This window comes from Epargyreus clarus, unplaced genomic scaffold (assembly GCF_041222505.1).
Source record: "Epargyreus clarus isolate Ecla_fem2 unplaced genomic scaffold, WU_Ecla_fem_2.2 ptg000012l, whole genome shotgun sequence".
Classification (NCBI taxonomy): Eukaryota; Metazoa; Arthropoda; class Insecta; order Lepidoptera; family Hesperiidae; genus Epargyreus; species Epargyreus clarus.
In genome coordinates this window covers 594148-621964 of record NW_027332220.1, presented here as the reverse complement: position 1 = coordinate 621964, position 27817 = coordinate 594148, and the positions used below count along the sequence as shown (strand labels likewise).

The 27817-nt window shown below is 40.4% G+C and overlaps 1 protein-coding gene across 1 annotated transcript in view; it reads left to right on the top strand.

Annotated features, from left to right (window-relative positions):
- Positions 1 to 27817, top strand: part of LOC140746040 (calcium/calmodulin-dependent protein kinase kinase 2) — a 216432-nt gene that overhangs the window by 53936 nt on the left and 134679 nt on the right. The window contains exon 2 of the mRNA XM_073078021.1: positions 12012 to 12079. Within this exon, the coding sequence (XP_072934122.1) occupies positions 12012 to 12079 (68 nt within the window). The remainder of the gene's footprint in view (positions 1 to 12011; positions 12080 to 27817) is intronic.

Below are 27817 nucleotides of genomic sequence, written 5' to 3'. Positions count from 1 at the left end.
ACCTTCTTACGTCAGGTGCATCCTCGTTTGATATTATATTGCAAAAAACTATTCTACGAAAGCCATAATTGAATAAAAGTATGATGAAAACAAAGGCGTCAGCTGAACAATTACGTCGCGGTGGAGTGTCGCTTCCTATTTTAGATCCGCAACTCTTGATTACTGCGGATTTTCTCGCCGGAGAAAATGTTCGCAGCTCAAAATGAATTGGAGTGTAACTTGTTGTGCGGATTTCGCAATTTTGTGTGTCATGTTTATTTATTAACAGGTATTTTCTCCGTTTCCTCTACCTCTTTATACGTTTTACTCGACTGCGGAGAGTAATCTTTCGAGTGTATGTTTGACATTGATAGCACTATTTGTGTTTAGACTCTGGAAGCACAAACGCTATACATTTTTGCCTAAAACCAGCAGTGTACAGCGCTGATGCGTTCCGGTGTAAAAAAAGGATGTGATAAGGGAGACACACTTATTGGAGACGTTCTAACTTAGTCCTCAAGTTAGCAACGTTTTTTAATTTTATTTTTATAATTTATATTTTTGGATATATAAATATCATTGGATTTTGCAGTCTTTTGTAAAGGAAGTGTGATAATTAACTGGATCAAGATGTATTATTGTATATGTTGACGATTATAAAATAATTATATATTATTATATTTTTGGAACCCCGTCTGAACATTGTATCAGTAGTTTTTACGAGGTTGGTCAACTTATGTAAGTTTGTCTTGCAACATTTTAAAGCTAGTTAACCTCAACTGATTGGGCTAATTAGCCCATTTTTTAGGGTCATTTGGTTTCGATGTCAATGCATAGTAATTAGCTTCGAAGGTGGTAGAACTGTGGTTCTAATCAGGAAGCACCACGGCTGTGCCTATTTCTGCTGTAATCAGAATATTTGTTTCCCACTTCTATATTATAGAAAAAGAGATGGTTCCAGATTTGTTCCCCCAGTTTAGCTTGTCTAGAAAATAAGTCCGATTTCAAAAGCTGAAGGAAAATGCATATATTTTAGACTCATGTTTTCATGGCTCTGATATAGGATATCCTAGCATAGAGTTACGAGTGTAGAGAGAGTTATTTATTGGACATGGGTCCAATTTCCTTTTATTAGCGTAACCTAACTCAAACGTTAGCTATAATTTTGCGTCAAATGTCATCCTAAAATTCCTAGACGTTATGTCCTAAAATATATACTTAGGACACAATAGTGTAGAGGTGTTTATTTTATAAAATAGCCAAATAACAGCAGTGTTAAAGTCCGAAGCATTCCAGCTTGATCCTCAGGGGGCGACCTCAGGTAGGAACGTAATCTTATCTGGGTTGATTACACATGTCTATGGGCGGCAGTGGCCTCTTACCATCAGGTGGACTGCATGCTAATCTATATTATAAAAAATTCTAGGAATTAAATGTCGCACCCCCTATTGAGATACCGACTTTCTAGCCACTCGGCTATCACTTTTATTAAATTATGAATAAAGTACCACGTAATGAAATTCTTATCAATCATCAAGTTTCTACCTTTTCTGAAAGAATCGTAAAACTTGACCCACAGAGAAACCTCACATTATCGTAGGGCGTCTGAGGGTCTCGTAAGTTTATGCCCACAGATAAAAAGTTTTTGTTCGAATTACTTAAGGGCTCCTCAACTTGTGAGATTAGGTGCTAGTTTTATGAAGGTACTGTTGAAGGGCGTACAACTGAGCTTATCTACATGTATTATAGGCTATTGTTTTGCCTCCGCTTGTGTAATATACAAAGATAGAGAAAGAGTAAGAGACAGAATGAGTGCGTGAATGAGTGACTGAATTTATTTACTTGTAAAAGACCGAATTATTAGAAATGACACTTTACATAATTGCGTTCAACATACTCCACCAGGCGTTGAAATCATTTGTTAACAAAAAAGCTGTAAAAACAGTACCCTTAGTTTGAAGGTGGTAGAACCCTTTGTGGTTCGACTCCGGCGGTACAGCCGCCACACCTATTTCTACCTAATAACAGCAGTGTTAGGCGCTGCTGTGTTCCAGTTTGAAGGGTGTGGTAAGGGAGACAGACTTTTTCGAGGCGTTCCAGCTTAGTCCTCAGGGGTAGCGGCGCATCTGTGGTCGACCAAGGTACAAATATCTAATCCTATCTGGGGTTGATTACAGATGTCCATGGGCGGCAGTAGCCACTTACCATCAGGTGGACTGCATGCTCGTCTGCTACTTCTATATTATAAAGAAACAAAAAAGTCAGATATTGACGATCTTAAAAATCTCTTCAAGTAATCATCATTTAGCAGTATCGGCTTCTGCCCTGGGGTCAGGTACTCGGGTTACTGTTTTGACGTCACCTAATGGCCAGATTGACCTTTGACAATGTTCCCTGTAATTTAACCCTCACTCGCCAACATTTGTCTATTTGACATATGACAAGCTATATTGATTGCTGTGGGGTCATTTGTACCTTGACCTGTCGTCATTACTTTCACATTGCTGGGTATGGGTCTCTTCTCATAGTGCGGTTTAGGTTATACTCCACCATGCTGACTTTGCGTTGATAGACCTTGCACGACATTTTTTTAAAGCACTTTCAAACATGTAGGTTTACTCACGATGTTTTTTATTGATTAATTTCTAAAGTGCGTATTGGTAGACTTCACATACCTTTAAGATTTTTTTTTTTATAAATCTCTCAGATATGCAGGTTTCCTCACGATGTTTTCCTTCACCGTTTAAGCAAGTGATAATTAAATTCTAATACGCACATAAATTTGAAAATCAGAGGTGCGTGCCTGGGATTTGAATCTCGGACCCCTCGATCGAGAGGCCGCGTTTCTTAACCACTAGGCTATCACGGCATTTTTTTTTTTTAAATACTATAATAATTTCTAATATACTTCATCAAATGGACTGCATGCTCGTTTGCTAACAGTGTAAAAAAAAAAACAATTTTCTGAATATTACGGTTCAAGAGATAAAGTTCTGTGGCAGACAGACAGACAGTGAGCGGAAGCTTGGTATTAGTGTCCCGTTTTTACCCTTTGGATACGGAACCCTGAATATATCTACATTGTAAACAATATTACAACGTCTAAGGTGTATAAGTCATTTCAACTAAAAAAGGTACTCATTTCCAAAACAAACATACAAAAAGCCTATGATTCGGATCAAACTCATTTCTATAGCCACAACTTAGGAGATCGTAAACCACCCCTTACATAAATAAGGGATGAAACACTCCCCAGACATCGGAAGAGTGCTCAAGACTCGTAAAATTGTGTTACAGATCTTCTCGCCAGAATACAACATTTATCAGTTATTTCCTGGCAAAAATAAAAAAAAACTAGGCCGTTTTGTGAATTATTGACGGAGACATTATTAATATTGTTGTCTGACTACCCTGAGGCCAGGAGAAAATAATGTCCATGTTTTGGAAGCCCTTGACGTGGATAACATGTCTACTTGAAATCTACTTGAAACCTAGATTGGATTATATGAGGACTAAGCTGGAACGCCTCGGAAAAGTATGTCTCTTGCCACACCCTTCAAACCAGAACACAGTAGCGTTAAACACTGCTGTTATTAGGCAGATATAGGTGTGGCGCTGGTGCCGCCGGAGTCGAACCACAAAGGGTTCTACCACCTTTAAAACTACTACTATTAATAATAATACGTCAATACCTAACGGTCGGATTGACCTTTGACATTATTCTAACTGTAATTTAACCCTCACTACTCTACATTTGTATATGTACTTAGGCAACCCAATATTCCGTTGCGTTCCGTAGGAGATCCCGGAGTCCTCTTGGCAACGTAGAGGAAGGCCACCGGGGGGGTTTTAGTGCGGTAAAAATCCCACATAACCCTTTGTCGCTCCCACGGCACCGGGTACCTTTTGAAGGTTTCCCCCTCGTAAACAAAAAAAAAAAAAAGGCAACCCAATATTAGTATTCTCTTTTTATTATTATTGTATTACGAGTATCTGATAAATAATCTGTAAAAATCATCATTATTTGTTTTAGCGACTTAAACGAATAAAATTTTAATAAATCATTTTTATGTCTTGACGAATTTTTAATAATTTATATTTTTATTTATTTTTCTTAACGATGTTTTGCACGAATCATGATGCGAAGCATCAGAGAGTGCTTTACGATCGAAAAAATTTTTTCGCTTCATTTTGGCGGCTATTTTTATTATTATAGCCTTGATAGTTCACGGAATCAAGATATTTTGCATACTATTGTCTAGATAATTTAATGGAGATTAATTCCATACTTTTTAAAAATTGATTTACTGCAATAGAATTGGAAAAAAACACCAAAATAGGTCAAAAAAAAATCCTGTCCGTCATGTGTGAAACCTGAAAACACTGTAACTTGTGAAAAAATCCATCATTTGAGTTAAACTTTTTTTAAAAAAATTCTAATCGACGATTGTAGGTCACTGAATGCGAATGATTAATTTATTCAGTGTCATTTAATTGCAATTAATAAAAAACGAAAACTACAAGACTGTATATCTATATATTTTTTTTAAATTCTAATCGACAATTGTTTTATTTTAATTTTTATGAGTCGTGCACTTTTGGATTTTCCAAACTTTATTTTTTCTTCTCTTTTCATATTGTTCTGTTTATACATAGTGTTAATATTAATAATTAATTATATTTTAATTCGTGATATTAGATTTTTAATAGTGTAATTATGATCATATTGCTCCTACAGCTATGTTACTCGCTTTCTGTATTTGCATGCTGTCTTTACCTATAACTGTAATGACACTTACCTCTTTTCTCTGTATTTATGATTGTTGCTTTTATATGGTGTACATTATGTTGGTGATCATGAATAAATAAAGAAATAAATAAATTATCCATATTATTCACTATCGTCACGAACTTAATATAAAATGTAAATCCACCAGCAAATAGATTTACCAAATCTCGAACCTTGAACTTTATTAGCTTTAGCCTTCGTAGGGCGGCGCCCTCGACCTTCCGGGCGGTAATAACCCGCCCGCCCTTCCGTCAACTCTTTAACATAACACAACCTTGCTCTGAAAGCTATAGATTGTATTAAAGTTGGTAATATGTATTTATTGGCTGTATAAGTCACCATTTATATGAAAGGTAACAAAGTCGTAGTAAACTTCTCACTATTTCTATCCTACAAACTAGCTGATCCGTTTTTAAATGTTAAGGGTGAACAACCCTTATCACTTAGGGATATGAAAAATAGATAGTAGCCGATTCCCAGACCTACTGAATATGCATATAATATTTGGTGAAAATCTTTAAAGCCGTATCGGAGGAGTACGGTAACTAACATTGTGACACGTGAATTTTATATATAAGATGATACTATTACTAACTCAGGCAAAATACGACATATTCTAACGTCTTTACATATGAAAGACAGCGTAATAATAAATAGTAAGCAGTAAAGTATACATTTTATCGAAACACATGCGCTAACATCATTTTGTATTTCGTACTTACCTAAACTTCTCACAATTTATTTCTATAGTACAAATATATGGATACTTTGAAACTTTACACTCTTGCAGGTGAAAATGGATTTTCAAACTACGATCATAAATACAAGAGTTATCGTACATTTTGAAAGTAAACTAGAACTTTTTCGAACACAACTGCCATATTTTTGTGTTAAAATATCTATATTGTACGAGTAGTTTATAGTGGGAAGGTAGATAGACCAATACGAGTTACAACTTAGTCAATCCAACCACAAGTATTTTAAAATCTACGTCAGTTAATACTTATGTCCTATTCGGGAACGACTACAGATTAGTTAATGGTTACGATATACATATCAGCAACCCATTACTACCACCCCATTGGGCACGGGTCTTCTCTCAGGGTCAGAGGGGTTGAGGTCACCGTTCACCGCGCTGACCAAGTGTTTGAAGTTTGAAGGTGGTAGAATCCTTTGTGGTTCGACTCCGGCGGCACCACCGCCACACCTATTTCTACCTAATAAAAGCAGTGTTAGGCGCTGCTGTGTTCCGGTTTGAAGGGTGTGGTAAGGGAGACAGACTTTTCCGAGGCGTTCCAGCTTAGTCCTCAGGGGTAGCGGCGCATCTGTGGCCGACCTCAGGTAGGAATACCTAATTCTATCTGGGGTTGATTACAGATGTCCATGGGCGGCAGTAGCCACTTACCATCAGGTGGACTGTATGCTCGTCTGCTACACCTATATTATAAAAAAAAAAAGTGTGAATTGATAGACTTAAGGCACCTTTGAGTACTTTTTTCAAAAATGCTTAGGCCTATAAGTATTTTAATGTTTTCCTTTATTACAAGTAATAATTAATTTCTAATATTCTCAAAACTTTGAAAAATCAGAGAGGTGTGCCTTGGTTCTTGGTGTGCGAACCTAGGACCCCCCGATGGAGAAGTCATATTTTAAACCATAGGCAATCATTGTTTTACGAGGTTATTACGACCTTTATTCACAATATAAGAATTATTAAAGGTTAATTAGCTTATCCTTTATTCACAATATAAGAATTATTAAAGGTTAATTAGCTTATCCGGGGATCAAATACGAAACCTTCAGCCTGCTACAACGATTATTTGCCACGCTTATTTCAAGAGTGACAGTTGATGCACTGGTTCACAAAGTTCCTTTTAAGTTTGTACAAATGTTGAACTTTCAAACTTAGAGCGCCATCTACACGGAACCACGAGTAAACTGCTCGTTACTATCCACTATATTTATCTACCAGTTCGTCCGAATTCACGCTGGGTGCAAAGTCTTTGCTAGCTTGTTAGATAGTTTGCAAACTTTGGGAAACTCTGTCTCATAGTGCAGCTCTGCGAGTAGGGTTGTGAATGAATGTTTTATATATTCGACATATTATTACTGTAGTAGAAAGAGTTGTTGAATATTTCTTAATTTTAAGTCTCGCTTCATATTATATTCTCTCAAAAGTTTTTTCTGCTTTCTCACGTGGATGCAAAATAGGTATATATAGGTAGGTATATATACAATATAGGTTTTGTTTTGAAGATGATAATACTTTAACTAATTTTATTTATTTTTCGCTTACTTACTTACACATATTTTTTGGAAAAAAAATAATAAAAAAATAAAATTGACCGAAAGTAAATAACAAACTAAATAGTAAAGCTCTGCGATTGGGTCGGTCCAATTCACATAAATTCAGTAGTTAAGAAAAACTACAACGTATACATTAACCTAAGCTGTAGCCAATACACAAACGTTAACAAGCTAGTTATATAACAAGGGAGCTGGGCGTCGAGGAAAGAATTGCAGTCTATTTCGCGAACGAATTAATAGTTTTTAATTAAATTTAAAACAACTTGTAACAATAAAAATATATGATGTGATAGGTAGAGTCACTTTCCGCGATGGAGGTGAACTGTTCCCATGGCGGACGGCCACCTGCACGTGGGACGCGCCTCGTCAGCGTTGACCGTTCCGCGAAGGCACAATGCAGCGTGAGCACGGTGTAGGGCTGCGCGATGCAGCCTTAACGTGTAGGGCTAACCCTTACACGTAACTAGCTTGTTATATATTGGCCTTAACCAACAATAGGCATTCACCTTAACTAAATTTATCAGGAAGAAATCCGATTCCTCACCGCCGCCGTGCCGTGGGAACGCTGACTACGCACCTACGTTGCCACCTCATAGTCCCGAACGTGGGAATCACTCTGGGCGCTAACATTGCCCCAGCAAGTCACTTAGGATAGTTCATTTTAATTTAGGTTAGATTTAATCCAAAACATGTAACATTCTGTTTTGATTAAATACATATACATAAGTAATTCGGTCTTTCTGTATCCTGGCTGCTGCATCCCGACGCATTATATAACTACGAGTAGCTCGTAAATATTGATATAAACCAAGCGGCGGTCACGTTTTGTCTTGACCGCATGACGATCGTGTTTTGTCATCGATTGCCGACGATTACCGTCGACTGTCGCCGTCGCCGACGAAGGCTATCGCTCATATTACAGCCCGTAATCATCACACCCATCTCTCATATGTTACTCACCTTTATCATGAACCTGCCTTTGTTGGTCACCTTTGTGTAAAGGGTGACCTTTTCAGATATATTAGCATAAAGTCTAACACAATAGTTAAAGCGTCGAAACAGAAGCTGCTAAGCTTCTGCGATAGAATACGGAATTAGGGTCGACCCTTCATTGTTATGTAAGACAGTGGTACGATAAGATATACGAGTACGTTTATAAATAATTGGAGTGTCTGTCTATACTTTTAAAGCATCTGATAATATGTCAACATACCGCTCTGACGCGCAAAGGATTCCGGGATCGATCCCCGGCCAGAATGATGAATATAGATATATATATTCTGAGTTTGGGCATTGGTGTATTTGTCTTTGTGTGTCCATGGCATCCACGATATAGGGAATCCTAGTGTGTGTGTGTGTGTGTGTGTGTGTGTGTGTGAAGGTGGTAGAACCAATATACGAATAAAAGATTGTTTAAACTGATCTCTGCGTATGTCGAGTAACTTAGAAACTAATAAGTTTAGCAGACACGTATTAGTTTTTACTTTTAATATAGATTCAGAGTTGTCATTGTTAATCCATTTCTGTCCAACTGCTGGACACGGGTCCCCTCTTAGAGTGAGAAGGATTAGTCCATAGCACGCCGCGCTTCCCAAGCGAGTCGGTAAACTTCACATACGTTTGGAACTCTATCTGTGTTTTTTTTAATTTCCCAGGAAAGCAAGTTTTCCTTCCCATTAAAGCACGCAATAAATCATTATTTTTAGTTAGCAAATAACTGATAACTCAGAGGTGTGTGTCTATTTGTGTCGACAAGCGGGGAAACTTCGAAAATGAACATCGAACTCGTCGATTTCGAAGTCGCATTACAACACACAAAAAAGTGAAGGAAAACATCGTGAGGAAACCTGCATACCTGAGAGGTTTATAAAAAAATACAATTCAGAGGAATGTGAAGTCTACGCAAACGGCCAGTGCGGTGGACTATGGCCTCATCCTTCTCATTCTGAGAGGAGACCCGTGACCAGCAGTGGGACAGTAATGGGATGATGATGATGATTACAACCACTAAGCGATCACTGCTCCTGCTGACGTAACACAACTAAATTTAAAAGTGCAAAGTTCCTAAAACACACATACATCCTCGCCACATTACGGTGGACAATTAAATTAATGTTTACATGTCAGCCTGTCAGTGTACCCGGCTACAAAGGCTCTGTAAAAACCGTTTGAAGACAACAGTTGCAGAGAAAGCCTTTTGTTGTCAAGAGAAAATTAACAACATAGTTGTGATAAAATACAATATTCCTTTGTAATAAATAGTATTAGGTAACTTTATAGTTGTGTTTTAATACTTTGTCATATAATAGTTAATTGTATCAGGCGTTACTTTGCGGAAATCCATGCTATTCAGTTAAGATTAAAACTACTTCGCAACTATCCGCTACAAATATGTATGATAGTATATATTTTAAACCATGCAGTAAGTCGACCCTTAACTCTTAACGACCCTTAACGATTAACTGTCGTAGAGTCAACTTACCCTGATGATGCTCCGTTTTGGAGCGAAACACGTGTTGGTGGTGGTATGTATGGTGATGTATATTTTTATTTTTTTGCATCTGCACGCATCCTTTGTGGGAGGGAGGATGGTACATACTGCATGGTTTAAAGTATATACCACCATACATATTTGTAGCGGATTATTGCGAAGTAGTTTTAATCTTAACTTATGTTATGTGATAACCTAGTGGTTAAGAAACTCCGCCTCTTGATCGAGGGAGGTGATTTTTCAAAGTTAATTGCGTATTAGAAATTAATTATCACTTGACTACGATAAGGATAAAGGAAAATATCGTGACGGAACCTGCTTACCTGAGAGATTAAAAAAAATCTCAAAGGTATGTGAAGTCTACCAATACACACTTGGCCAGCGCGGTGCACTATGGCTTAATCCTTCTCATTTTGAGAGGAGATCCGTGCCCAGCAGTGAGACGGCAATTGGTTAACGAAAAAACACAATAGTTAATTTAAATTGCATACATTAATCAACGAATAAAATAAATTAATTATTCATTACGTATTCATTTACAAATTACGTTACCCCTTCAATACAAACACCATTGAATGTGTTTTAATAATTAAACAACAATTCCACAACAATATTAATAATTAATAATTAAACAACAATTTCGCTCCCAAACCAAAACAAATTATATGATGCTAATTAATTCTTGTCCATAATTTAATCAGGACACATTGCCAACGAACTCATTTATACGAAGTCTGCTTAAAAGGTTGATTGTCTCACCATCGGAGTGTTGCGAAGAACGATTATAGCGTAGAATTTTTGTGTTCTATCAATTCATTCAAAAGATTCCACGGATTTTGTGTGCATCAATGAAATTTTTATCAATGTTGTTTGTGAATAAATAATGTTGATTAATAATAATTAGTCTGCTACGTGCGAGTCGCACGCCAAGGATTACATAGTGATATGAAAAAAATAACAATATGTTTTTTAATTTCAGTAAAATTGTCAAAAAATTTAAAGTATTAGTTATATAGATAAACATAATAAATGCCAAAAAATACCAGCTTCTTGTTTTTATTTCTACAGGAACCATAGTCAAACCCACTTCAAAAGTCTAAAGTCATCAGTTTACGGCTATTACGATTCAAAAGGAGTCCTATGACCGGCGGACAGACATCGACGGTTTAATAATACGGTCGCATTTCTACCCTAGAGGTAACCCTAAAAGGATTTTATAAACGGAAAGGAGGATAAAAACTTTTTCACATTAAAAAAATTTGGTGCTATAGCTATCATTTTGTCTTCGTTTATCGCTCGCTCTCTCGTCATACGACACAAGCCTAAACTTACAGCATACATATTGTACGCTTCAACCCTCATTATTCAGAATTTAATACTGTAAAAGCTTTTCCTATTATGAGCTAAATAATACCGGAATGCGGGATTGCGATGTTCTTTGACAAAAAATGGAAAACTAGCGGAAGTTGAGAAAAATGAGATTACAGAATCATGAAATGAGCTTGAGGTTACTATTTGTAACTTATGTATGGCTTATTTTGTAGTAGATTTATAGTAAGTAGCGATCGAGCATATAGTACCTCTGATGGTATTTTGTTATTGGACATCTGTAATAGACTCCAGTAAGAAAAAAGTCGTACCTAAGATCGTCCACAGATGGGTTGCTACTTCTGGGAACTAAGTTGATTGCATCAGATTAGTATCTCGCCCTCGAAGCGAAACACAGCAGCGCTTAACACTGCTGCTCTGTAGTAATATATAATTTTTATAACCGGCCGGGTATGATGCTCATCGGCTCTTACTTCAATACTCGTAAGCACACATTCGCACACAAAAGAAAGATGTAAAGAGAGAGAGTATTGTCTCGTGAAGGGGGCAACTTTGATTCCTACGTAACGACGTCATTTAATTTCCAAATATAAAATAAATACAGTGAAATTTTGTACGCATCAGTACAAAAAGCCCTTCTTAATTTAATTGGTTAATACGGTCTTAAAGCTCCCTTATCATTCTGAAAGCTTTTGTCTTCAAACAAACGATACTATGCCTACTTACTTTAATTATATTTTCAGACTTTGTTTAAGGGCGTTCTTTGGTGAATGGCTTTGAAATAAATTTAAAATCATTTCTGTTTATTTGCATACTTCGAATGGAGTCGTCTACTTATTACTGTCGCACTGCTGGGCACGGATTTCCTCTTGGAATGAAATAAGTTTAGATATTAGGCCATGGTCCACCGCGCTGGCCAAGTCCCTATCAGTAGACTTTACACAATACTAAGACCTTGTTATCTTAATTCAAAGATATAAAGATTTCTTTGCAATGTTTTCCTTTACTGTTACACCAAATGATAATAATTATTTTAATAGACTTTTTAAGAAGTATGTCCGGAAATTGAAATCTCCATTCAGAGGCCTAGTTTTAAACCTATTTTAATTGTTTCAGATGGGAATGTTGCCTATATCGGGATCTGTGCGTCGGGCTAGAGCGCCTAGACTAGCCGATATACCAAGGTACGTATGGACTATTCGAAGGTATTTCGAAGGTGGTGGAACCTTTTGTGGTTCGACTGGGGCGGCACCACCGCTACACCTATTTCTGCCTAATAACAGCTGTGTTCCATTTTGAAGGGTGTGTTAAGGGAGACATACTTATCCGAGGCATTCCAGCTTAGTCCTCAGGGGTAGCGGCGCATCTGTGGCCGACCTGAGGTAGAAATATCTAATCCTATCTGGGGTTGATTGCAGATGTCCATTGGTGGCAGTAGCCACTTACCATCAGGTGGACTGCACGCTCGTCTGCGACTCCTATATTATAAAGAAATACTACTTAATTTGATTTCACAATTTTAGAAGTGTATGTTTTTCAGTGAATATCATCATAATATTTGGTAAAGTGTATGAAGTGTACTATCACTGACTTACACTAACTAAACCAAACACAAACCTAGACAAAACTTCCAGCTAAATTAACTTAAACGCTTAAGCAGCTACAATCCATATTTGTTATTTGATGAATCAATTATAGCATATAATTCCCAGAAGTTGTTTAACCTCGTCAAGGTTGTGCTAAATCTAAACAGAGTGAAATACCTGACTAATCTCGTAGATCTGGCGAATCGTGCGGGATTAGTTTGCGTGGAGTTGAGAATACGAACGGTTAAGCAAATTAGGTGGGGACTTTACGAAATAGGAAATTGCTGGTAATATTATTAATTTGAAAGTTTAGTCTGTATATTTTAGAAATACTGCCACTCAGGGATATTTATAATCAATCGTATATGTTCCTTATCAATCCACTACTGTTCCACTGGTGGACACGGATCTCCTCTCAGATTGAGAAGGATTAGGTCATAGTCTACCGCGCTGGTAAACTGTGAATTGGTATACTTAACATACCTTTGAAAACGTTTTTTTTAATTTCTCAGGTAAGCAGGTTTCCTTACTTATGTTACTTATGTTCTCCTTTACTGTTTAAGCAAGTGATAATTAATTTCTTATACGCACATAACTTTGAGAAATCAGAGATGCGTGCCTGGGATTTGAACCTCGGACCCCTCGATGAAGAGGCTGGTCGTAGATTTTTCTGCCCCTAAAGACTAAGTTGGACAGCCCCAGTAGGTCTCCCTTGCCACACACTTTCAACCGGAACACATTAGCGCTTAACACTGTTTTAATAAGGCAGATAGTGCCTTCGGAGTCGAACCACAAAGGGTTCTACCAGCTTTATACCTAAAAATCCGGTAGCATATAATTCCCAGAAGTTGTTTAACTTCATCAAAGTTGTGCTAAGTCTAATCAGAATGAAATACCTGACTAATCTCGTAGATCTGGCGAATCGTGCGGGATTAGTTTGCGTGGAGTTGAGAATACAACGGATAAACAAATTGGGTCGGGCAGAATTACGGGATTTAACTAAATGGTACAATATTTAATCGAAAGTTGTTTTTGGGGTACCGTACATATAGAGTGAAAACGGAATGAACTTCCTCTTGATGTAATCTGAACGCTATGATATGGGGCTCTTCAAGAAGCAAAAAGAGCTCTCCTTAAAAACCGGCGATGCATTGGCGACTCCTCTGGTGTTACAAAAGTCCATAGGCGACGGTGACTGCTTTCCACCAGGTAACCCGTCTGCCTTATCCTTAGGTATACCTCGGGGAGGCACAATACTACTTCTACCTTTCGAAAGGTCATACCTCCATATTTTATTCTGTTTAGAGACGGGATGCAGTATAGTTTGTATTGTCCTATCGTTGTTTGACAACTGTGATTAAAGTCTCGGTGGTGCTTAATTAGTATTCACTGGTGTCCCCTATTGGGATAACGTTGTTTCTATTATGCGGAGTGGATCTACAAGTTTTGATGTGAAATTCATTAATTAATTGATTAAATTTTTGATAATTTCATTATCAAAATAACAATCGTAGTGTCATACATGGGTGTTATAAAAATAATGCTTTAGAGGATAGTTTACTAGATGAGACATGTGCCAACTTTTCATACCATTTAGAGCTTTTGAAAGCAAGCGTTTCACTGGAAGGGTCTTGAAGGGTCTGGAGGGAATATGAGGTGACGATCTTATTGCTCAACAGTGGCAACACATCTGTGGCTTTAGGTAGAGCTTCTTCAATATGGAGTAAACCCTAGCTGTACCATCAGGTAAATTGCAAGCTCGTATGCTACTCCATATAAAAAAGTATAGACCTCACCGTGATTTGTGGTACTTTTTAAAAATGATGATCCTTTATTGATTGATTTTTTATATGCATATGTCTTAGAATTCTAAAAAAATACTGGGATTTGAACCTCGGACCAAAATTTGATTAACAAAATTAATGTAAAGAGACATATAGCCTTAAAGTGAACTAATGCCAATAGTCTTTGAACTGAAATAATGTTATTCCATTCCTTTACAACATAAATTACCCATGCCTAGTCAAATCGCATGTTAGTCACTAGCATGCATTAGTTCAATTTAAAACATCCATATTGCCCATAATGTTCGATGCAATTTGTCAACCTAATCGCACAACGGGACCATTTGTCAAATGCATTAGTCATTTTTCATTCGTTGTATGCTATGAAAATGTTTAAGATTTAAACGATTTTTGTTTAGTTTTCTTTACTTATGATACTGTAAAATCAAAATAAAATATATTCCGCCGCTAGGTACGGGTCTCCTCTCATACTGAAAAGAGATAGGTAAAAAGTAAACATTGACCGAGTATTGGTAAACTTCACATAACTTTGAGAACTTTTTGTAACGGACTTTCAGGTTTGTATTCCACACGAATTTTTCCTTGAGTGTTAAAGCTAATGATGATTAAATTCTAATAAGCACATAAGTTTGAAAAGTTAGATGTGTGCCCGGGTTTTGAACCTCAAACCTTCCGATTACTGATTAATCCTTTTAATTACTTCATGTCGTAAATCCTGCTGTTCCTAAGGTTTGCTTTTCGGCGTGATCTTCTTGATTTGGCCCTCCTAATATCGAATCGCCACTATCTCCCATGGACACACTACAACTTCATACAGTCGAGAAATCAAAAACATCATTTCACAAAATTAAACCATAGTCATGGGTTTTCGAGCCACCAGTAATCTAGACCAACCATGTCACTAGACTATCACCGTTAAAACAGATAACGCGTTTATTTTAGTCTAAAATATAATAAAAAGCTTCAAGGGATGACTTTTCAGACACAAAACATTGTTAATATTTTATCTTTTAACATTGAAGGCGGAAAGGTTAAAACATGACATTTAAACAACACGAAACGAAACGAGTTTTTCATGAAATTTCATTTATTAAAACATAACACGACTCCATCGAGCTTTTCGAAAGGTTTCTAAAAATTGGAAAATTGCCAGCTAATTAAGTTACTGGAAAAACTTGCCTTCGACGGCTTCAATCGCGGGAATTTTTCATTTTATAACTGTGTTAACGCGACATTTTTTTTTATATATACTATAGGAGACAGACAGCATGCAGTCCGCCTGATGGTAAGTGGCTACTGGCGCCCATGAACATCTGTAATCAACCCCAGACGGGATTAGATGTTCCTACCTGAGGTCGGCCACAGATGCGCCGCTACCGCTGAGGACTAAGCTGAAACGCCTCGGAAAAGTATGTCTCCCTTACTACCACCACCGCCACACCTATTACTGCCTAATAATAGCAGTGTTAGGCGCTGCTGTGTTCTGGTTTGAAGGGTGTGGTAAGGGAGACATACTTTTCCGATGCGTTCCAGCTTAGTCCTCAGGGGTAGCGGCGGAATATCTAATTCTATCTGGGTGTAGATTATGGGTTTTCAAATAAAACTCCAACTTGAATCTTCAGTTCTTTTCTTCTTGTTTTTATTCCGAGGCGTACACATTTTTCCATACAAAAAGGCGAGCTTAAGTACTTATTTTGGGTACCGCAACAGGCGCAGGCTCAGTCAGCAACCGCGTCCTATTGCCGTCCCTTTCTAACATAGCCTGTCTTACTCTTACAATTCTATGCTTACACTCTATTGCTATCCTACTCTTACATATCTATTCTTATTACGTAGGACTTATATCTATTGCAATAAAATGTCTTATTTACATAGTCTTAATTACATACACAAGTTACATTAATCAACATTTACATTTAAATTCTTAGGCCGTTGTCGTCCGTAATATTCTCCCCCCGGCGTAGATTCTTCGAAGCCTCCTCCATCTGAAGGACGGCAAGCTTCGTCGCTGGCCTCTGGAACACACCTCCCTTTGTGCGGACGTCTGCAGACCGGACGATGCCATCAGGTCCCGGGTGAACTCGCTCGACGACTCCTCTCGGCCAGGTATTGCGGGGTAAGGCGTAGTCGACCACAATTACGAGATCGCCTTCCCGCAGTTGTGACGCCTGTGCGTTGGACGGCCCCCGCGGAATGAGCGTAGGCAGGTACTCTCGCAGCCATCGCTGCCAGAACTGGTCCGCCAGTGCCTGCGCCCTTCTCCACGTGCTGCGGTCCGCCTCGGTGCATGGCCCCGTCCGCGGTAGCCCCGTCGATGAGCCGATGAGGAAGTGATTCGGCGTTAGTGCTTCCTCGTCCTCGGGGTCCACGGAGACGTGCGTGAGCGGTCGCGCGTTCACGCTGTACTCGGCCTCGGTGATTAACGTCTGCAGTACCTCTTCTTTTGGCGACTTTTCTTTGAGCGTGGTGCTTAGTGCGGTTTTTACTGAACGCACTAAGCGCTCCCAGGCTCCTCCCATGTGTGGCGCCCCCGGCGGTATGAAACGCCAGTCGGTGTTGTACTGCAGACCGTAGTCCCGTAGTGCTGCGATCCATGCTCCGTATGTATTTCTCAGTTCGACGTCGGCCCCTCTAAAGTTAGTGGCGTTGTCGGAGTATATGACGCGCGGCCAACCCCTTCTGGCGGCCATCCTTCGCAGCGCCATAACAGCTGAGTCCGTAGAGAGCGACTGGACGATCTCTAAATGAATGGCCCTTGTGGTGAGACAGGTAAATAGTGCACACCACCTCTTTTCGTGTCTTCGTCCGATAGTCACCGTTAGGGGCCCGAAATAGTCCACGCCACAATAGGTGAAGGCGCGGTGCCCCGAGTCCAACCTCACTTTAGGTAGGTCTCCTTTCGGTGGTGTCGTCGGAGTCGCTTTGTACACGCGACAGTATTGACACGCTCGTGCTACTTTCTTGACTGTAGGCCTCAAGCGCAGTATGATGAATCGTTGACGGAGCTCGTTGACGACTCGTTCGTTATTCGCGTGTCCCGTCCGGCGATGATAATGCTCGACAAGCAGGTGAGTAAAGGGATGCTGCCCGTCGAGTATTACCGGCTCATTAGAGTGCGTTGTAGAATAGAGCGCACCTATACGGCCTCTTGCGGTTATTAGCCCGTCGTTCAATACTGCGTCGAGCCTTTTAAATTTGCTGTGTCGTTGTAGCGGCTGGTTGTGACTTAACCGCGCTAAGTCTTCGCTGAAGGAGTCCCGCTGCGCGCGTTGAAACCACCGTCGTTCGGCCGCTTCTAAGTGTGACACTTCTAAGTGTAGAGTCTTGTCTCTAGATCGAAGCTTCTCGACGAATAGCTGAGTAAGTGCCGTCGCCCTTATAAGCTTCAGGTAACTGGAGAACCTTCTAATGTCGGGTAATGAGTCGTTGCGGTCCGAGTCCTCTTCTGAGACGGTGTAACACGTCTCCCCGGTCTCTTCACCTTCCCCGTTCTCCGTAGGCCAGTGCTCTTCTGTGGCTCGTAGGAATTGCGGTCCCGTGAACCACCGGTCCCGGCTGTCGATCCCGTCGGTTTGAAGCCTGGTCGCATCGTCGGCTACGTTGAGTGTTGTAGGCACCCATCGCCAATCCTCTGTATGTGTGAGCTCGGCGATCTCAGCTAGGCGATGTGAGACGAACGGCGTGTATTTTTTCGTCTCGTTTCTTATCCACTGAAGGACGGTGCGGGAGTCACTCCAGTATATGACTCGTTTGGGTTTCCAACAGCTGTGCTCCCTGACTATAGTGTTAGCCATTCGTGCCCCGATTAACGCAGCTTGGAGCTCCAGTCTCGGAATGGTTAGTAACTTCAGTGGAGCCACCTTCGCCTTGGCCATTACTTGTATTGTTTCTATGTGATCGCCGTGTGCGATCCTCCAGTAGGCCACCGTAGCGTAGGCTTGCTCGCTTGCGTCGACAAACACGTGTAACTCGATGTGAGTTTCCGGCGTTACGTTGTAGCTATAGCACCGCGGTATTGCTAGTGCTGAGACATCTGGGAGTCGCCTTATCCACTCGTCGAATAGGTTAGCGTCTTCAGATGGCAATTCCTGGTCCCAATCAACCTTCTTGAGCCACAAGCGTTGTAATATCATCTTGCCGACGATCGTATATTGACTGATAAGCCCCAGTGGGTCGTACACCGACATAACCGCGCTTAGGGTTTCGCGTTTAGTCGGTGCTCTCAACCGCAGTCTGACCTCATCGGGAACCCTCTTGATGTCAGTGTTGAAGGTGAGGGTGTCGGAGCTCGGGTCCCAGCGCAGCCCCAATGTCTTTTCCTTCTGGTGTGCTGCTAACTTTACATTCGCGCTTTCAGACTTCTTATCTTCGGGTATGCTAGCTAAAACTCTCTTGCTATTTGAGTTCCATCTTCTTAAGTTGAAGTCCGCTTGTTGATGGATGTAGGTAACTTCGTTCACCATTTTAATAACCTCCTCTTCAGATGGGAAACTGTCTAGGTAATCGTCCATGTAGTGTCGCTCCTTGACCGCCGTGGCCGCCTCTGGGTATTTACTTTCATAGTCGACGGCGTTGCGGTTTCTTACGCTGTGAGCGAGGTATGGCGAACTGCTGGCTCCGAATATCATGGAGACCATTTTAAATCTTCTCGGAGGGTCCGTAGGCTTGTCCCTCCATAAAAACATCTGTGCCGGTTGGTCCTCGGGTCTGATTTTAACCCTAAGGAACATTTCTTCGATGTCCGCTGTGACGGCGATTCTCTTTTCTCTGAACCCGAACAATATTCTTGTGAGTGAAGCTAGTAGGTCGGGTCCTTCTAGTAGGAAGTCATTGAGACAGACTCCCTTCACCTTAGCCGCCGCGTCGAAGACCATTCTAACTTTTCCCGGCTTGTTGTGATTGGTGACGGCGAAGTGCGGCAGGAACCATTTTACGTTGCTATCCCTTTCGCTGCCGTCGCATTGCACCGCGTAACCCTTTCGTATAAGGTTAGCGATCTGAGCCGCGTATTCCTTTTTAAACGCCGGCTCCTTAGTCATCCTCTTCTCGAGCGTGTGTAGTCTCTTAAGGGCAGACTCGTAGCTATCTGGGAACGTGGGGTTATCTATCTTCCAGGGCAGACCCACTTCGAAGTGGCCGTCCTTTCTTGTGGCGGTCGCTTCGAAAATGTCGTTGGCTCTCTTCTCATGCTTATTAATTTTTTCTTTAGTCGATACGCCAAGCGAGTCCACGTCGAAATGTGACTCGACGAGCTTCTGTAGTTGGACGTCGCTCGCGCAGATGTGAAGTACGGCCGCCTGGTCTTGATAAATCGATTTCCTGGGTACCGACCCGTGCAGTACCCATCCCAACTTCGTTCTCGACGCGGCGGGTTCATTTCTCTTGCCGGCGCGCAGCTGTCGCGATATTATTAGATGCCAGTTGTCGGCACCTATCAATATGCGAGGTCGAGCTTCTCCCTTACTGATGCTATCTTGTACAACTCGCAGGTGCTTGTACCGTTCTAAGTTGTGCGGTACGCGTTGGTGATGTAGCTGTAGTCCTTTTACTGTGCGGGCTGTCACTAAGTAGGCTTCTTGTTCGTGTACCCCTTTGACACGAACCTTGACCGCTTCGCTGTCGATCCTTCTCTGATCGTTAATACCCCTTATGTTCAGAGGTCGATTCGGTCCGCCGTTAGTGAGTTGCTTCGCTAATTCTTCGTCTATTAGCGTCACAGTAGACCCTTCGTCTAGGAGGGCGTACGTATTTACCTCCCCCCGTGGACCGCTGAGTTTCACCTCGCAGGTTTTGAGCAGTACTGATGTAATAGGCGACCTCCTTGTCGTGACGCTCATTACTAGCGCGGCTGCTTCGTCTTCCCTGCCGTCGTCCGGAGTGCTCACTGTAGTCGTAGACTCCGTTACTTTTTCTTTATGTAGTAGCGCGTGATGTTGGTAGGTACATCCGTGGACTCCGCAGGCCTTGGCTTTGCATGTGAACCTGCTGTGCTTCCTTTTCATGCATTTGAAGCACATCTTGTTGTCCTTTGCCCACTTCCATCGCTCGTTGACGTCGAGTGCTTTGAGTTTATCGCACTCAGTAGTGTAGTGTCCCCCAGTTGGACACATGAAGCATTTTCTTTCTTCCGGTTGACTTTCCCCCGCAGTGTATACGCCCTTGGTAGCAACCCGCTTTGGTGCTACTTCTCTTCTGACGGGTACCGGAACGCTTCGCTTCGTTGTGTGGGTGTACCTTATCATAAGGTCCGCTTCGGCCATTAAAAACTCGGAGAGTACTATCATTTCATTATCTTCCATGATGCGTGCTTCGTTATTGGCTGCGTACTCCGCCCATTTGCTTATGAGATGAGGACTCAGTTTGTCCATTACGTCTCGAACGAGTAGCGGGTTTCGTAGGTAGCCTCTTCTATCTATACTTTTTATCGTATAGACAATATTTTGAATCTTCACCGCGAACTCATACAGATCGGTGCTCGCGCTCCCTAATTTCGGGATCTTTTTGAGCTCTTCCATGGCCCGATCTATTATGAATTCCGGTCTTCCATATTTCATCTCTAATGTGCGCATGATGATATCTGGGTTAGATGCGGTGAATAGCTGTGACAGCACGGTTTCTCTCGCTTCCCCTCGCAGGCTGTTTCGCAGTCGAAGGAGATTTTCCGTTGGAGAGAACTTAAAGAGTCTTGTAGAATCTTCCATGGCGGCCTTATACGGTAGCCACTCGGCGACGGCTCCCGTGAATATAGGTAGTTCCGCTGTTTGGCGAGGCAACGGTCTTGAGGCGACTAGTTTTTCTAAGGTGTCGGCTAGCCGTTGAATGCCTTGGAATTTCGCGTTCTCCCCCCGTTGCTTACTAACGGGAGGGCGAACCTCTTCCGGTTCTTCCCTGTATTTCGTCGCCGTTGGTTGTTCCATGCTTCTATCCACCCAGTCTTGTACCCTTTCGTTGCATGAGCTCGCCGCATATTCAGATTCGGCTTCGATTGCAGTCATTTCGGCGGCTAATCTCGATTTGATTAGCTTTTCTTTCATAAGTAGCCGCTTCTCTTCTATAGCCGCGAGTTCTTTCTCCGCTTCGTATTGTGCCATCTTCATACGTGCGTCGATGCTTCGCTTTGAAGTGTTACTGCGAGCGGTGTGTGCCGGCGACGTAGGTCTCCGCACCGGCGATGTAGGTCTCCGCACCGGCGATGAAGTTTCACGCCTTGGTGGCGTGCTAGCTGGTCGTGCAGGTGGCCCCATGACGGACGTCCGCGTTGACGTCGCTGGTGCTGTCTCTCTCGCCCCTTCTGGCGGAGAGTGCTCCATCCTTTTTTCTTGGGAATTTCCTGCGACCGTCGACGGCGACTGCGGATAATCTTCATAAATTCGGTGTAGCGATGGCCCTGGCGCACCCTTAGCGCCCGGGGCTGCTTCTGACTCGCTGTACCCCGATTCGGAGCGAACACGACCCCTTGTGTTCATTGCGATCGGCGTATTCATCTTGAGTCTTCTTTAAATCCGGCTTCTCGAAGGACCAATGTAGATTATGGGTTTTCAAATAAAACTCCAACTTGAATCTTCAGTTCTTTTCTTCTTGTTTTTATTCCGAGGCGTACACATTTTTCCATACAAAAAGGCGAGCTTAAGTACTTATTTTGGGTACCGCAACAGGCGCAGGCTCAGTCAGCAACCGCGTCCTATTGCCGTCCCTTTCTAACATAGCCTGTCTTACTCTTACAATTCTATGCTTACACTCTATTGCTATCCTACTCTTACATATCTATTCTTATTACGTAGGACTTATATCTATTGCAATAAAATGTCTTATTTACATAGTCTTAATTACATACACAAGTTACATTAATCAACATTTACATTTAAATTCTTAGGCCGTTGTCGTCCGTAATACTGGGGTTGATTACAGATGTCTATGGGCGGCAGTAGCTACTTACCATCAGGTGGACTGCACGCTCGTCTGCTACTCCTATATTATAAAAAAATAGTTTAGAACTCCTCGGATAAGTATGTCTTTATTTCCACACCCTTCAAATATAGCATCACTTAACACTGCTATTATTAGGCAGGACTAGGAGTGGCTGTAATGCCTCCGGAGACCACAAAGGTCTATACCACCTAAACCTATTACCAATTATTACTTACCTCCATTCAAACATAATTAATCTTTCATGAAGTACATAGAATGCTACCATCTTCAGATTTAACCCATTGGCACTACCTACCATAGATAAGTATAGATATCTCACCACCTTGTAGTTGAAAGAAACCATGACTGTCATGGTGTAATTTATGCAGAACAATACCGACATGTGCAGTTAAGTGGTGCAAAAACACGATATCGAAGAAAAAGTGCAAATAAATATCGTTTCATTCGTAAATGATCTAGAAACTACATTTTTTTAATATTTTTCGAAAACGAAAATAGATGACAGTGAGAACTTCAATTGTTGAAACTGGTTATATTTTCTTGTTAGGAGTGTGTAATCTTTACTTATCTATGCTACCTACCTGCAAATTTATTAAAATAGAGTCTGACACCTTAATATTATTCTGATCTCAATATCTGAGATGACATCGCAGTATATAAATGAGATACACACGCATCAGTTATATGAAAGTGTGTATATAAAGGAAACACGTGTAGATTTTAATATTTTTTTATAATGTGAAAGAAGCATTTACGCGTTTTCTATTTAAGATTTAAGAAGCAAACATTTCAACTGATGATAACTGTTTACTGCCACACATGTACACATTACTCGTCTCCACAAAATAAGTAATTCTTTTGTGGGTCAATGTATACGTTTTTATAATAAACTGCCTATCAAAATCAGAAATTTGTCAATTAATAAATTTAAAGTTATTATCAAAAGCAAACTTAGTCGTAAAGCTTATTATAAAATTTTTGATTATATTAATAATAAAACAACTTGGGACTGATCAATAACAAAATTATTAGTTAATTAAGAAAATGTCAAAGTGTAGCGTATCTTGCTGAACAAACTTCTTTTTTTTAGATAAATGTAAAGCAAGATACTGGAGCTAATGCTTTATTAATTATATTTAAAAAATAATGGCATTTAAAAAAAAATGAAAAAGAGAATTATTATTTTTAAAATTAAAAAAGACAAACCCACTGAGTTTCTTACCGGATCTTCTCAGTAGAGGTCGCGTTCCGATCCGGTAGTAGTTTAAGAAAATATTGTAACTGACAATTTGTAAGTGCCGCCGTTGGCCTATACAAAATAAATGTATTTCATTTCATTTCATTTCATTTCATGGACACCTTAAATACGAGTATAATCACTTCACATATCATAATATAGTCCTCTGGCCGGCAGCCAGTAAGATAATTTTATATGGGATTAATTGAGGCTGTTAGAACTAGAGTAGCCTAACTACAAAAAACGATTTACAATATGTAGAAAAGTAAAAGTGTATAGTCCACTCTGAAGTTGTTGCGAGGAGGTGTAGTCATACAATTTACTATGACGACGCGATTCATTTCTATATTCAGAGCGGACTAGCAGTTTTATGTGGACTATACAACATTTTTAAATTACGAAAATACAGATAGGTCAAAAATCATTTAAATGCAGTTAGGCCACTGGTTTTAGCAGCCTCAGTTCAGGATGACCATGGGTGGCACTTACTATTGTGTGGACAACACCTCGTTTGCTAATTTAATATTATTACAAAAAATAAGGTTTACTAGCCACTACAGAGCCTTACATTATAATTTTTTTATTTTTTTTTTATTTAAGCGCTTTCTACACTCACAGCCCCACACTAGGATTCCCTGTGACGTGGGTGCCATGAACACACACATAGACAAATACACAAACACCCAGACCCAGAAACAGAAATCTAAATTCATCATTTAGATATCTGTCTGGCCGGGGATCGAACCCGGGACCCTTCGCGCGTCAGACCGGCATGGTGACCGCTCCGCCACGCGGGTCGTCAAAATTAAGCTTGCTACGTACTGTAATATATTCAAGAAGGTCAGACTTCACTTCAAAATAGCTAAGTTTAAATGTTCTACAAGTTTAAAGGACCACAAAATGAATAAGTTTGTTACAAAGCTGTTACAAATGAATTTGTATTCATGCTCTCATTATAGAATGCTCTCCTTCTGTAATTTTAATGCTGGTAATTAAAACTGAGTTTCAAATTGATAGGTATATTTTTTCAAATCCCAAATCACCTCTGATTTTTCAAAGTTATGTGCGTATTAGAAATTCAATTATCACTTGCTAAACGGTGAAGGAAAACATCGTGAGGAAACCTGCATGCCTGAGAGATTTACAAAAAAATCTCAAAAGTATGTGAAGTCTACCAATACGCACTTGGCCAGCGCGGTGGACTATGGCCTAATCCTTCTCATTATGAGAGGAGACCCGTGCCCAGCAGTGGGACATTGATGGGTTGATGATGATGTAAGGGTCGTAAGGGATACTTATCCGAGATGTTTCAACTTAGTCCTCAGGGTCCTTAAGGCCAACACATCCGTAGCCAATCATGTAAGATTAGTCTTATCTAGGGTTAATTACAGATGATATTTTTTATCGTTAGGTAAATAAATTAATTTCAAAAATATAATAAACCTATACATATAAATAAAACGGCGTGTTCAATATAAGCACCGACTTCAGGACTATGTACTAAACCAACATTTATTTGATTTATTTTTTACTTTGTAGTGACATAGAAGTTGGTTTTATTTTTTTGTTATTTTTTTTAATATAAAAGTAACCGCTTTTTACTACATGCATATGAATATACATACGGTACATACACCAAAATAACATTCTCTACAATTTTTGTCTGTCTGTCTGTCTGTTTGTTCTGGCTTATCTCTGAAATGGCTGGACCGATTTTGACGGGACTTTTATTGGCAGGTTGCTGATGTAATAAGGAGTAACTTAGACTACTTATATTTTAGAACTAGCTGTGCCCCGCGGTTTCACCCGCGTTATTTATTTTTAACGCGGGTTATACGGCGGTAACGGGCGGTAAAACCGCGGGGTACAGCTAGTAGATAATATTATTAAATCAACAAAGCTTTCACATTACAGATAGAATCGAAATTACCACAATAATGGCATATTCTATGAACGCAAGAAAGAAATCAATTTCTATACATATTTGTAGCAGTACCAAGCCTCTACTATTCATGTAAACTTTTGTATCAGAAAGATAACTCAATACATACCTTAGGGAAATTATCGTATAGAGATTTTGTTTATGTTGTAAATATATTTTGGCTCCAGGGGTTGATTTAGAAATTGTTGGGTTACCTTTTATGACCGCGTATATAACTTTTTTTGAATGAAATTTGAAATAACAAAGAAGCAATTAGGTAAGGTTATAAAATACTTAACCCCAAAAATGTGTCTGATGTGTCTAAAAAACTAAATAGAAAGGCCTCTTTTATAAGCTTGAAGTCGACAATATAATCTACCTACGGTCGAGTGGCTACTGCCGCCACTAGATATTTGTTATCAACCCCAGATAATATAAGAATCCTACGTGAGGTCGGCCAATGCGTTGCTACCTCTAGGGACTAAGATAAAAGGTTTTAGCTAAATATATCTCCCTTACCACACCCCTCAACCGGAACACAGCAGCGCAAAGCTACTGTTCTTCAACCAAAACGCAACTGCTTACCCGTTAGAAATAGGTGTCACAGTTGAACTGTGTCGACTTCCTGTTTCGTCAAGAGATGGCGCTACACGTTTCTGAATCACGCTATCGAAGTTTTCTCAAATTGTACATATACAAGTTCCGAACTGAGAACCTTAGAACGCGGCCTTTGCCGGGCCTAGCCCAGTGGGTGATTCCCTTGCTAAAATACCTCCCGAGTCTAACCGTAGGGGTATCACCATTTGTTGATGAGAGGGAGCTCGAAACGTCCAGCAAGCAACCCCGGGAAGCACGGCGGTGTGTGTGGCCGCATACCGTCGTAAACAACAGGTATGCGGGAGGAGCGTAAACTGGTCCTCCCAGGGCAGAGACTCCAGTTGTGTTCCATCAGAGATCCCCAAGTACTCCACCAAGCGCTGAGGACGGCCACCGGGGGGGTTTAAGTGCGGTAAAAATCCCACATAACCCGGCACCGCTCCCACGTCGTCGGGTACCTTTTGAACGTTTCCCCCTCGTAAACAAAAGGGGTATCACCATTTAATAGTTTAAAAAGATATCGAATATTGATATAATAACATACACTAACTTGATCAGAACATCAATTGGGACAGTTGATTGAAACTCATATTAAGAGCGCATTTCCAGCATAAAATCGGATTAAACTCGGACGTCTACCCCCACCTCCCCTGGCGCTAGAAATTGAAATAGACTATAAATTACACTTGATGTAGGAAATTGCATTACAGCCTGAGTACGTCGGGGATGGAAGACGCAGGGAGCTTCGTTAGATATGATGGAATATTAGTTTGCTGTTGACATTGGTACAATGCAATTTGTTCTTATTTGTACTGATTGCAAGGCTTTTTATATCTCACTTGGCACAGGGCTCTTTTCACAGTTCCTTATTTGTAAGCTTAACCAAAATGCATACAGACAATGTTATGAAAAATAAATTGATACAGTAGGGAACCTTCCAAAAGCAAGCTATTTCAGACAGCCTTTGTCTAGGAAAAAATAGTAATAAAAATTGGGTATAAGTCAACAGAAAATAAACCACCTTTTTCATACATAAAAGTCATAAGAATCTAAACGTGGCGTTACTGTAACGACTCCTACTACTCGTCGACAGATGGCCACACAAACCTAAATTACGCAATTGAATTTTAAAAACAACAATCTATTTGTCTACTACTCATGCACGACCTACGCAGAAGCAGGGTTTTGTAATAGGCCACCACGTGCTAGCAAATATACAATTTTAATTGTCCAGAGGCAACTATTACAATAAGAAGCAACTAATACTCGTACAAGTAATATTATTCGATATTAATTAAAGATGACATTTGGAATAGTCAAATAATATACTTGTAGGACCTTTTTCCTGTCACACGGGTTCGTCCCCAATGCAGTATATTCCGCATGCGTGATCGCATCCTATCGTTTCACGGAGTGTGATATCTGTAATCAATGCCAGATAGGATTAGATATTCCTACCTGAGGTCGGCCACAGATGCGCCGCGACCACTGAGGACTAAGCTGGAACGCCTCGGAAAGGTCTGTCTCCCTTACTACACCCTTCAAACCGGAACACAGCAGCGCCTGACACTGCTGTTATTATGTAGAAATAGGTGTGGCGGTGGTGCTGCCGGAGTTGAACCACAAAGGGTTCTACCACCTTCAAATACTACGCGTACAAGTTTTTAAGGTGTTTTTATCTCTATCATATCTTTCTTTATCTTTCCACTTAAAGGTATGAGATTTGGTACGTAAATGCACATTAATATTCTAATTACCTGTGAAAAAAACGAGACTGTTATATTCAGCGGTTTCTGAGAAATTTGGTAGATGCTTTTCCTGTCATCGGGTCACGGACAGACAAAAGC